Raw genomic sequence first — 13,189 nt, forward strand, 5'->3', positions numbered from 1 at the left:
AATGTGCCATTGGAACACAGGTGTGATGGTTGCTGATAATGGGCCTCTGCACGCCTATGTAGATATTCCATAAAAAATAGGCAGTTTCCAGCTACAATAGTCATTTACAACATTAGCAACGTCTACACTGTATTTCTGATCAATTTGATATTATTTGATGTTTTTTAAATTTTTATTTAAATTTGCTTTTCTTTCAAAAACAAGGATATTTCGAAAAGACCCCAAACTTTTGAACGTTAGTGTATGTTTCACCATTTAGAAATGAAAGTACTTCATGTATTTAGTCCCCTCATTTGAATAAGTCATAAGTATTTGAACCTATTCACCTATAGTGTATTAAAGTAGTCAAAAGTTTAGTATTTTGTCTTGTATTCTTAGCATGCAATGACTACATTAAGCTTGTGACTCTACAAACGTGTTGGCTGCATTTGCAGTTTGAAAACAAAAGGTATAGCCCTTTCTCGAAACAAAAGGTAATGTTCAGGCAGCTATCTCTGCACAACACCACAGTATGTCCACCCCCTCCATTCCCACCCCCTCACCTGATGGGGCACTTCAAAGATTAGAAACTAGGCAAAGGCCCCCCACACCACTCTGTTGTAACCACACCTACTTTATCCTCACAGGCCCTTCCCCTTCTTGGCTCACTAATGAACTCCAGAGGTCAGTCACTCTAACTCCACAAGCTGAGGATACAGATAGGAAAGTTTTGAGATCGACATTACTAAGAAGAAGAGATTGATACTACACTTTGCACAATCTAAGGGCCACCACTAAATCCACAGCCCCTCTCATAGTATTATCACGGTGATGTTGGTCTGATTCTAGCGAGATCAGTACACAGATTTGGATAAGGAATTTGATCTTGATTTTCACTTTGACCATTGTAGTGGACTCTGCAGGCAATGCAGCATGTATCTGGTAAGCATATATTTTTCAACCTTTACTAGATTAGTGAGTCAGTGGTCTGGCAAGAGAGCAACAGCAACATGATGACCCCGTCCCCCCTTACAGCTGACCCCTACCACCATGGAAACGTCAGGATGACCCTGGAGAAGTCTGACCTCTGGAAGTCCTTCCACAACCTAGCAACTGAGATGATAATCACCAAACATGGCCGGTAAGATACTGTTGCTGTCAAATCAATCATCATCATCATGGCTGGTACCATCTCCAAACAAGCCATTGACTGAGCACATCCCATGTCTCCCATATCCCATTCATTTCTGATATGTAAATCGACAAAACATAATTGAGGTGTGTGCACTGAGGAGTACATTTCTTGCAATTCTGTAGCTTTAGCAATGCAGTGAAACTGTCTCTGCTGCTAGTATGGTTTTTTGGTCAGGAATTGAGAATATAATAGCATTTGTGTGGGATTGTGTGTATCAGGAGGATGTTTCCTCACTGCAACGTCAGTCTATCTGGACTCCAACCCTATGCCAACTATGTCCTCATGGTGGATATGGTTCCTGTGGACAACTTCAGATACAGGGTAAGAACATGTCCACCATCCTTCTATAATGCATCATATATCATGTATTATACACACATTACAATACATTTCTATTGGGAAAGGTCCTATTGATAAGCCAAACTTGTCACAATTTGGAATATAGTCAGGCATTGTTTTAAAAGGAAACAACGAGATTAAGTAAAAGACAAGCTTGCATATCAACCCCAGCAGTCAGTCTGCATACAGTCCAGACAGTGACACACTAACACCTAGCCAATCACCACACACACTGCATATCAAAGACCATTACTACTTCCTGTTTTTCTACCCCCGGCTGGAGGTCCAGCCATTTAGCACCCCACCTCCAACTCTCCCCGCTCTAATCAAAGTGAATGGGGAGCAATCACCCTCCATGCATCCACTGGCCCTCCCCTCAGTACACTGTTGCTTTTGACCAAATGGCTCCACCGAGAGAGAGATTTTCCTTTGTTATAGCAGTTGAAGTAAAAATGTTGGTAGATTATATGGACTGATGTACATACCTACATGATACTACTCAAGCATGCAGTGATATGCACCATAGATTCCTTACATATCTCACTGTAGAGACTGAGGGTATGTGAGTTCTTGTGGTGTCTAAATGTCGAGTCTTGTCTTGGAGTTTGTTTCACACCTGGGTAAACCACATCCCCTCCCCCTGCTCTCTGTCTCTGTAGTGGAATAAGGGCCAGTGGGACATGGCTGGGAAAGCCGAGCCCCAACTCCCATGTCGGACGTACGTACATCCGGACTCCCCCGCCCCGGGCTCCTACTGGATGAAGCAATCTGTGTCCTTCCTCAAGCTCAAACTCACCAACAATACTCTGGACCAGCACGGCCATGTAAGTAAACCCATCTCCTTCTCTACTGGATCCCCAGCCCACGCCTCACAGTCGGAGAGTATACAGTTGTACTATCGATAAACAATACAGTTAGTTTTTTAAATGTTTTTTTATATATATTTTTATGGGGCATATAAAGATATACAAATTACAAATTGAACAGATACATACTTTTATCCCTCTATACTTATAGAAACCCCGTCCCTTTAACAACAAAAGCAGCATACAAAAATAAAATCCATTTACGATTGGAAATAATAATATATAAATATGCACACAAGTACAAATACACAAAAATAAAAAAACATCACGATCCCTTCCTTCCCACACACTTCCGTATCCCATTGGCCAAAATTCTTACTCCTGAACAATAGAAGGCAACTGTTCAAAAAAGGAAATGAAAGGCTGCCATCTCAAGATCTGCCAGCGGGCTATAAGGGAGGCAAACGCTACAATGTCCGCTTTACTTTTAGTGAGACTAGGCAACAAAGATGGAACTCCAAATATAGCTATTAGAGGAAACAATGCTGTTAGTTCACTCCACCTGTGTTGTATCTGTTCTGTCCCCAGATCATCCTGCACTCTATGCATCACTACATCCCACGCTTCTCTGTGGTCCAGGCTGACAGTCTGTACAGTGTACGCTGGGGACACTTCCATTCCTTCTCCTTCCCTGAGACCTCCTTCACTGCAGTCACCGCCTACCAGAACACTAAGGTCCATCTACAAACTCACGTGTTAAGAACATACAAATGGCACACCCACATAATTCACTTTTCGGGAATGTGTTTAACCTAATCTGATGTCTTCATCTCTACTCCTGCTTTCAGATCGCTAAACTGAAGATTGACCACAACCCCTTTGCTAAGGGATTCAAAGGGGAACACACCCGTACTCATAGCAAGAGGTATATATTATTAGAACTATAACACTTGGTACATGTGAGAATACAAGCGATAGCATATTTATTTACATGTAATTTTTTCCCCATAGGTGTCGATCCAACAAGAGTCCTGGGAATGCTACAAAGAAAGCCAAAGAAGACAACGATCCAGGAAACCAAAGTCCTCCAGGTACCAGTCAACAATATTTGACACTGTTATAATGTAAATGGTTGCCAGCCTATTGGCAGTCTCGTTGATGCAAAACCGTTTTCCCTACAGACCTCCAGACGCCAAAATTAAACTGTGAGCTAGAAGAACAGAGGATGACCCTAGGAGCCACAGAGAACGTGGTTTTGGGTAAGGAGGATCTCTTGTCCCCCTGGGCCTTGAAACAGGACCCGTCCCAGAGCCACAGCCTGCACACTGAAATACTGGAGCTCCACGACCACAGTCAGGAATACAGCACTGAGGAGCAGATGGTGCCTGGCCCTGCATCTATGTCCTACCAACCATGCAGGTACTGTACAACCAGCAGGAACACTCACACGTTGTAAATTACACCTTGACTTCCATTGTTTTTAAAGAAACCCAAGGCTGACACACCACACTCATTTAGAGAGTCACTCTAACAGCCTGCACACCCACATGAGAACTAACATATGCAGAAACAGCACCCGTTATGCCAATGGAACATTCAGTGACTCATGGCTATACATAACAGGCCATCTATGATGCAGGAAGTGGACACCTCCATACTGGGCATGAAAAAGTAAAGTGACTGATTTCATTTGTGGGTTGATGTCATGATGGCAACAACAACTAGCAGTTCATATCAGTAACCCACTCCATATTTCTCATTGTCTCCAGATCGGTTGAGAATGGCAGACTTCTCTCTCCCTCCTCTATAGCGGAGGATGGTGAATGCAGGCGCAGCTATGAGTCTCACGTCCCAGATGTAGCCACTGTCCCTGGACAGAAGATTACCAGACCTGTCCTTGTCAGGGACATGGGTCACCACCACCACACCTTGGCTCCAGCCATGCCCCAGGACTACAGAGTGTCCCCGGTCCATCTGCCCATGTCCTCCAAAACCTACCCTGGGCATTTGGGTTACAGTTACCCCCTCTATGGCTACTACTCCACTGACCAGGGTATGGGTCAGTGGGCTGAGTGTGGTACTGGACAGTACTCTGGACCATACTTTCCTCACCACCGGCCCTTCCTCACCAGTCAAACGATGACCACAGACCAGGGCACCCTCCCAACTCAGTTTTTATCATCATCGCAACATAGCGGCAGAGTGGAGCTGGAGCCAGAACTTCAGTTTGGACAATCAGGCTGATCTGACAAACAGATCAGAATAGCTGACTCAGACTCACAAAGCGAAGGAGCGGGCTTTCACATTGTGAAGAAAGATACTTGGGACATTTCAGAAAAGTTTCAGAGAGGAAAAGATGGTGAGATTTGTGCATGAGGTCCAAACAAAGATATCTTAATGTGTGTTCTTTGAACTTGTTCTCTGCTATGTGTGTCAAGAGGGGTGTGTGCCATTTGCTGTTCCCAGTCTAGTCAGGCCTTCAGTCAAATTCAGCTGAAAGAGCAAAATGCTATGTCAATGCTATATACTGGACTTAATGGGCTGAACCTGCTCTCCTACAGTGCTGGTGCTCCATATGAACTGCCTTTAAATGTGTGTGGACGTTCATGCTTGTATGATGCATGTAAAGTATGTGTGTTTGTGATAATTGAGATCAGAATATAACCAAACCTACTGGGTACAGATGTCAGATTAATATGTTTTGATTTAGATTTGGTTGAGTTGTCAACGAAAGTGAATTCAATGTGAAATAAACAAAATATTTCACCATGTCACTGGATTTAGGTTAAAGAAATGCGAAATTCCCTTATGTTGATGACTTCCCCCCAAATCCAATCCGTTTCCACGTTGATTCAGCATCATCACATTGAATTTTTGGTTTAAATTATGTGGGAACAATGTTGATTCAACTAGTTTTTGACCAGTGGGAAATGATGTCATGATATTCCAAAATAAATACAATTCAGAATCAACTCATATTCCCATATAGAAAAATGAATCTTTATCATACATGTTGTGAATATTACAACTCTTTTCACACAAGCCATAAGTGATCCAAGGGAAGTCAATGTTTCCCAGGAGACACTGCAGGAAGATAAGATACAGAGGGACGCAGAGGTCAGTCCTTCACTCCCACAGAAGGGAGTCATTGTCATAGGATAGTTGGCAACGCAGAGTACAGACGGACATAGAAGGGAACCAAGATTAGTCTTTACCTCTGTAAAACCTAGACCTGACAAAAGAGAGCAAGGGGGAGAGAGATGATCATAAGGCTGGCCGGGTTGTTAAGTCTGCTGCAAATATTTAACCGAGAGTGGTCCTTCTGTAGCTCAGTTGGTAGAGCATGGTGCTTGTAACGCCAGGGTAGTGGGTTCGATCCCCAGGACCACCCATACGTAGAATGTATGCACACATGACTGTAAGTCGCTTTGGATAAAAGCGTCTGCTAAATGGCATATAGAGAGAGACCGTCTGCAACTAGCCGATAGGGCTTCTGGGAGCACGTTCTACACAAGGCCAGGGTCAGTGGGCCTATCATAAAGCTCCACGTCTCCTCGTCCTCCTACTGTATATACTGTGGAGATGGTTGAAATTACACCTGAGAGAAGATGAATAAGATAGTGTTAGTTCATTCAGGAAATCAAAGTGGACATGGAGTTTATGGAAGTAGTCCAAAAATGGAAATGGATCCCAACTCTCAAAAAGTGGTCAGACCTATTTTATAATGTAAAGAGCTGCAATGCAATGAATACAATGTATTTCTATCCAAACATTTAAATTAAATATCCATGAACCATTTGGAAGTTATTGTATTATATATTAGCTTCAGCTAAATTGCACAAAAGTCCTGAAAACCTATTCACAGAAGATAAACTGGGTACAAAAGTATTATTGCCCAATTGAGAGCATCCTGTCGGGCTGTATCACCGCCTGGTACGGCAACTGCACCGCCCACAACTGCAGTGGTCTCCAGAGGGTGGTGCGGTCCACACAGCGCATCACCGGGGGCAAACTACCTGCCCTCCAGGACACCTACAGCACTCGATGTCACAGGAAACCAAAAAGATCATCAAGGACACCAACCACCGGGACTGGGACAGAGACTGAAAAACAGCTTCAATCTCAAGGCCATCAGACTGTTAAACAGCCACCACTAGCACAGATAGGCGGCTGCCTACATGCAGACTTGAAATCATTAGCCACTTTAATAAATGGAACGCTAGTCACTTTAATAATGCCACTTTAATAATGTCTACATATCTTGCATTACTCATACCGTATTCTATACTATCTATTACATCTTAGCCAATGCCGCTCTGACATTGCTCATCCATATATTTAGAAATTCTTAATTCCATTCCTTTACTTAGATTTGTGTGTATTAGGTATTTGTTGTGGAATTGTTAGATATTACTTGTTAGATATTGCTGTACTGTCAGGTCAGAACTAGAAGCACAAGCATTTTGTTACACTTGCATTAACATCTGCTAACCATGTGTATTGTATGTGACCAATAAAATGTGATATGATATGATTTATTGGACTGAAGCCCATGCAAAGACTGTAAGTGACAGCTACCTGATTACAGACAGGGGTTGTGATTGTCCAGGACCATTTCAAGTCTCATTGTGCCAACAAAACAATCTGTTTTAGCTGTACCTAGCCTGACAATAGCCTGAGCGGTTAAGCTCTCTGTGTGTAATCAAAACGGGCAAAAAATAGACCCCATCATTCGTCCGGTGCTTTCTGCTGCATTCGATCAAGTCAACCAAGTAGAAAATTGGATTCCTCTCCCTGGACAGGACAAATGAATGGACCAGAGTGGAGATGAGGCGACTGCTGTCCCCACTGGCTTCAAGATGTCCACCATTGTTCCTGTGCCCAAGAAAGAAAAGGTAACAGAACTAAATGACTATCACCCAATAGCACTCACTTCTGTCATCATGAAGTGCTTTAAGTGGCGAGTTAACTTCTTTGGGGGTAGGTGGCAGAATTTTCACGTCCGGATGAAAAGCGTGCCCAGAGTAAACTGCCTGCTACTCAGGCCCAGATGCTAGGATGTGCATATTATTAGTAGATTTGGATAGAAAACACTGAAGTTTCTAAAACTGTTTAAATTATGTCTGTGAGTATAACATAACTCATATTACAGGCAAAAACCTGAGAAAAAATCCAACCAGGAAGTGGGAAATCTAAGGTTTGTAGGTTTTCAAGTCTTAGCCTGTGTAACTGGGATTCCTGTGAATGCATTCTGATGAAAATCATCAAAGGTAAGTGAATATTTACAACGCTATTTCTGACTTTTGTTGACTCCATAACATGGCGGGTATCTGTATTGCTTGTTTTGGCCTCTAAGTGCTGTACTCAGATTATTCCATGGTGTGCTTTTTCCGTAATGCTTTTTTGAAATCTGACACAGCGGTTGCATTAAGGAGAAGTACATCTTTAATTCCATGCATGACAGTTGTATTTTCATCAACATTTATGATGAGTATTTCTGCAAATTGACGTGGCTCTCTGCACTGTCACCGGATGTTTTGGAGGCAAAACATAACAACACACCAATGTAAACAGAGATTTTTGGATATAAATATGAACTTTATTGAACAAAACATACATGTATTGTGTCACATGAAGTTCTATGAGTGCCATCTGATGAAGATCATCAAAGGTTAGTGATTAATTTTATCTCTATTTCTGCTTTTTGTGACTCCCCTCTTTGGCTGGAAAAATGGCTGTGGTTTATTGTGACTAGGTACTGACTAGCTTTTTAAAAATCTGACACAGCGGTTGCAGAGTGTGCAAAGCTGGAGAAGTATATATTTAATTCCATGCATAACAGTTGTATTTTCATCAACATTTATGATGAGTATTTTTGTAAATTGACGAGGCTCTCTGCACTTTCACCTGATATTTTGGAGGCAAAACATAACAATGCGCCAATGTAAAGAGATTTTTGCATATAAATATTAACTTTATTGAACAAAACATACATGTATTAGCATCCCACGTACCCTAGAGAGGTTAAGGAAGGATCATATCACCTCCACCTTACCCACTTACATTTGCATACCGCCCCAATAGATCCACAGACGATGCCACATACTCTGACAGAGCTCCAGAATTCCTCTGTGGAGATGGGAGAACCTTCCAGAAGACAACCATCTCTTCAGCTCTCCACCAATCAGGCCTTTATGGCACAAGACAGCCTGCTTGGAGATTGCCAAAAGGGTCACGTCTGGAGAAAACCTGGAACCATCCCTACTGTTAACTATGGTGGTAGCAGCATCATACTGTGCGGATGTTGTTCAGCGGCAGGGACTGGGAGACTTGTCAGGATCGAGGAAAAGATGAACCGAGCAAAATACAGAGAGATCATTGAGGAAAACCTGCTCCAAAGTGCTCAGGACCTCAGACTGGGGGCGAAGGTTCACCTTCCAACAGGACATACCCAAGAAGACTCAAGGCTGTAATCGCTGCCAAAGGTACTTCAACAAAGTACTTAGTAAAGGGTGTGAATAGTAATGTTTTTTTATACATTTGAGGAAAATTCTAAAAACCTGTTTTTGCTTTGTCAATATGGGGTATTGTGTGTAGATTGATGAGGGAAAAAAATGCCATCCATTATAGAATAAGGCTGAAACTTAATAAAATGTGGAAAAAGTCCAGGGGTTTGAATACTTTCTGAATGCACTGCATATAGCCTTGTTCTTGTTATTTTATTGTGATTTTACAGACTGTAAAATACCCATCACTAGCAGCCCATCACCCAGTACCCTGCCCTGAATTGTCACTAACTGGCTACCACCACATTACTCAACCCTCCAACTTAGAAGCTGCTGCCCTATGTACATAGACATGGACCACTGGTTACTTTAATAATGGAACACTGGTCACTTTAATAATGTTCACATACTGTTTTTGTCATTTCATATGTATATACTGTATTCTACACTACTTTAATGAATACACAACTGACATTGCTCATCCTAATATTTATACATTTCTTAATTACATTATTTTACTTTGAGATTTGAGTGTATTGTTGTGAATTGTTACTACTACTGCACTGTTGGAGCTAGGAACACAATCATTTCGCCACACCCGCATTAACATATGTTAAATATGTGTATGTGACCAATGCAATTTGATTTGATTTGAGAGAGTATGAAGGCAGGGGTGAGGAAAGGACATCAAAACATAGGCGAGACATACAACAAAGAGTTACCTTCCTTTGTTTGAAGGTGAATAAAGTGTTTCCTAACTCTCTCTCTCTCTCTCTCTCTCTCACACACACACACACACACACACACACACACACACACACACACACACACACACACACACACACACACACACACACACACACACACACACACACACACACACACACACACACACACACACACACACACACACACACACACACACACACACACACACACACTAAGCCCAAACCAGATGGGATGGCGTATCACTGTAGAATGATGTGGTAGCCATGCTGGTTAAGTGTGCCTTGAATTTTAAATAAATCACAGACTGTGTCACCAGGAAGGCAACCCACACCATAACACCTCCTCTTCCATTTTTTACGGTGGGAAATACACATGCAGAGATCATCAGTTCACCCACACCGCGTCTCACAAAGGCACGGCGGTTGGAACCAAAAATCTCAAATTTGGACTCCAGACCAAAGGACAAATTTGCACCGGTCTTTGTCCTTTACTCTTGTTTCTTGGCCCAAGCAAGTCTCTTCTTCTTATTGGTGTCTAGTACTGGTTTCTTTGCAGCAATTCGACCATGAAGCCCTGATTCACACAGTCTCCTCTGAACAGTTGATGTTTAGATGTATCTGTTACTTGAACTCTGTGAAGCATTTATCTGTTCTTGAAATGTTCCGTATTGACTGGCCTTCATGTCTTAAAGTAATGATGGACTGTCGTTTCTCTTTGCTTATTTGAGCTGTTCTTGACATACTATGGACTTATTTTACCAAATAGGGATATCTTCTGTATACCACCCCTACCTTGTCACAACACAACTGATTGGCTCAAACGCATTAAGAAGGAAATAAATTCCACAAATGAACATTTAACAAGGCACACCTGTTAATAGAAATGCATTCCAGGTGACTACCTCATGAAGCTGGTTGAGAGAATGCCAAGAGTGTGCAACGCTGTCATCAGGGCAAAGGGTGGCTACTTTGAAGAATCTCAAATATAAAACATACGTTGATTTGTTTAACATTTTTTTTATTACTGCATGAATCCATATCTGCTATTTCATAGTTGTGATGTCTTCACTATTATTCTACAATGTAGAAAATAGTCCAAATAACAAAAACTCTGGGTAGGTGTGTCCAAACGTTTGACCGGTAGTGTACATACACACATGAACCTATATGGACTGCCATACAGTTGCATCCTGCTCAACTATTGCAGAGGGGATAGAGCCTGCAATCTCTTTCACTGCTCCCAGGGCAGCACTCATCACTATGGGCTACACACTCCAACATGGCAGCCACCAACAGTTAGCTGGAGAAAGGCCTGCATCAACCTGGTGCTTTACAGCCTGAGGAGAGATTGACCATCAACCACAGCCTGATTCATTTAAGGAATTACCACAGAAGCCACTGCTAGTCCAAAGGAATACATTGACTTAGCCTTTAATGACTCCAATTTAATGTGGCGGAGAGCCATACTGCTAAGGAGAGAGAGAGAGCAGAGAGGTGAGGCACTTTGTTTGGAAAACGAAATAAGACAGACAGAACAATGATGCAGAACAGGACATTGAATATGTTTGCACGTGCACAGTATTTTGTAGCTCATATCCCATTTAATGTCTTATTCAGATAAGTTCTTTACATGCACCCTTGATGTCCAGCTCATGAGTATCCCTGTATCCATGAATAAACAGAATATTCCTCATTTAAATTAATACGGGTTAAATTAATAATAACTGAAATCTGGACACTGACTGTAGGCCTATACTCTCTCACAGGTAGTGTAATATAATAATAATTATGCATTTCTAGAAGTGAAATTATAGAACAAATGTTAATTTTGTCTTTGGGACAGGAGTGGAGAAATAGGATTTATTTCTTACAGCATCTCTTGAGAAAATGTGAATGTGCATGTAACATGTAACACTGTTATGCAAGCAGACAGTATTTCAACCACATAAAATATGCAAACAAGACAAACTGAAGTCTTATCAGAAATGTATTTCATCGTTTTCTCAGCTTTTCATGTCCTTAAAACCGGGGACACTGATGACATTTGGACATTTTGCACAGGAACAATCTTTCCATTTTTTTGGAGAGTTTTCTCGCAGGTTCCTAAATGAAACAGACAACTTTACCGGTGTAGATGAAAACAATATCGCTTATCACCCATGATATTCGAAACTGAGCATGTGCAGACCTCAAAGAAAGAACAAAAAGTAAACAGGATAAGTTGTTGACATGCCACAATACCCATTCTAAGATCAGCATATCCCAGACATCTTATCCAGGTTTCTCATAACCGGGATGCAAGCTTTTACGTGTTATTGTAAACGGGATATGATGTTTATATGCCTCAACTCAAAAACAGATGACTTGAGTATCCCGAATAATAAGGAGATATTGGTGTGCATGTAGACGTGATCATTGATGCTGAACAGGTCAATGATGCAGGTTGGCGTAGACTGCAGTGGACTGTTTCAGCTTCTTGGTGGCAACGGCGAGAATGTGGAGTAGTCTACATGCACCTGCTTGGCTGGGGAAGGACAGCGGATAGAGACCCATACAATTAAACGGGGGCCCATTCCTGTAAACGGAAGGTGCAAAAGGGGAGGATGGGGAGAGGCACACAGCTGCTTCGAATTTGGCACAAAACAACACCCTCTTGTGGGTAATCACTTTTCCTGTAGTCCTGAGGTACGTGTATGCAGTTAAATCTAGAACATAGTAGGCTACTGTACCATTTGTTTCAGAAGCATATGGGCCCAGAGACAGTTACGTAATGGCCTTATTTATATAGTTACGTACTGGCCTTATTTATATTGCCGCCAGTGCAGTGACACTTTGTCCGCGAGACACCCGGTGGCAGTGGTAACCCCAGAGTTGGCCGCAGTCGAGCTCTCATATGCACCTGTTCTTGTGTATCATTGTGAGCATCTGTATCCCCCCCAGTCTGCCTGGCGGCAGTGTCTGGAGATGTCATATGCCGAGCTCAAAGAGTTGACAATATCGCTTACTACCTAGGCTGCAAGAAGCAGAGGCTCTTCAGTGTAGTATGGGTTTCTAGTTCAAGGAGTCAGCCACAGATAGGGAGAGATACAGGAAGAATAGACATAGATGCAATGTCACCTCCAGTTGTATAATTTAATCTCCAAAGACCATACAATATGTATTTATTAAGGATCCCCATTATTCTTTCTGGGGTCCAGCTAAATTAAGGAAGCTATACAATTCAGATGGCATGTGGCTTGTTGGACATTCTTCCCAAATAGCCTGGTGGAGGCTGGATGCCATCTGGTTTGCATACCAACAGGCCAGAGAAGCATTGCCCTCCATCCCATCTCCTTTCCCCTCCTCCAGCACAGACCACACTCTCTTCTTTCTCACCAAGAAGACCTCACAAATACATGTCAAAATAGTTTGGAGACTGTAAAACTAAGCTGGTATTAAATCAACTGAGCATTGCTTTCCCAAAGTGTACCCTATTCAACTGAAACCTTAGATGGTTACATTTTATGTAGTAGACCTGCATGCATGCATTAAATATACACCTAGTTTCCTGAAACCAGTCACATGTCAAAAATACTTTACCCCAATAAAACAGATGGATACCTCATGTGAGAAGAGATTTAGACTAAACCTTGCCCT

General features: G+C 42.1%; 1 protein-coding gene across 1 annotated transcript; it reads left to right on the plus strand.

Annotated features, from left to right (window-relative positions):
* Positions 1 to 989: 989 nt before the first annotated feature.
* Positions 990 to 5,517, plus strand: LOC124047688 (T-box-containing protein TBX6L-like). Its single transcript, XM_046367995.1, has 8 exons — positions 990 to 1,120; positions 1,393 to 1,495; positions 2,173 to 2,337; positions 2,908 to 3,054; positions 3,168 to 3,244; positions 3,331 to 3,410; positions 3,501 to 3,738; positions 4,089 to 5,517. Exons 1-8 carry the CDS (start codon positions 990 to 992, stop codon positions 4,561 to 4,563), a joined length of 1,416 nt encoding a protein of 471 aa, XP_046223951.1. The 3' UTR covers positions 4,564 to 5,517.
* The last annotated feature ends 7,672 nt before the right edge of the window (positions 5,518 to 13,189 follow it).

The sequence above is a fragment of the Oncorhynchus gorbuscha genome, linkage group LG11, assembly GCF_021184085.1.
Source record: "Oncorhynchus gorbuscha isolate QuinsamMale2020 ecotype Even-year linkage group LG11, OgorEven_v1.0, whole genome shotgun sequence".
In the NCBI taxonomy this organism is placed as follows: Eukaryota; Metazoa; Chordata; class Actinopteri; order Salmoniformes; family Salmonidae; genus Oncorhynchus; species Oncorhynchus gorbuscha.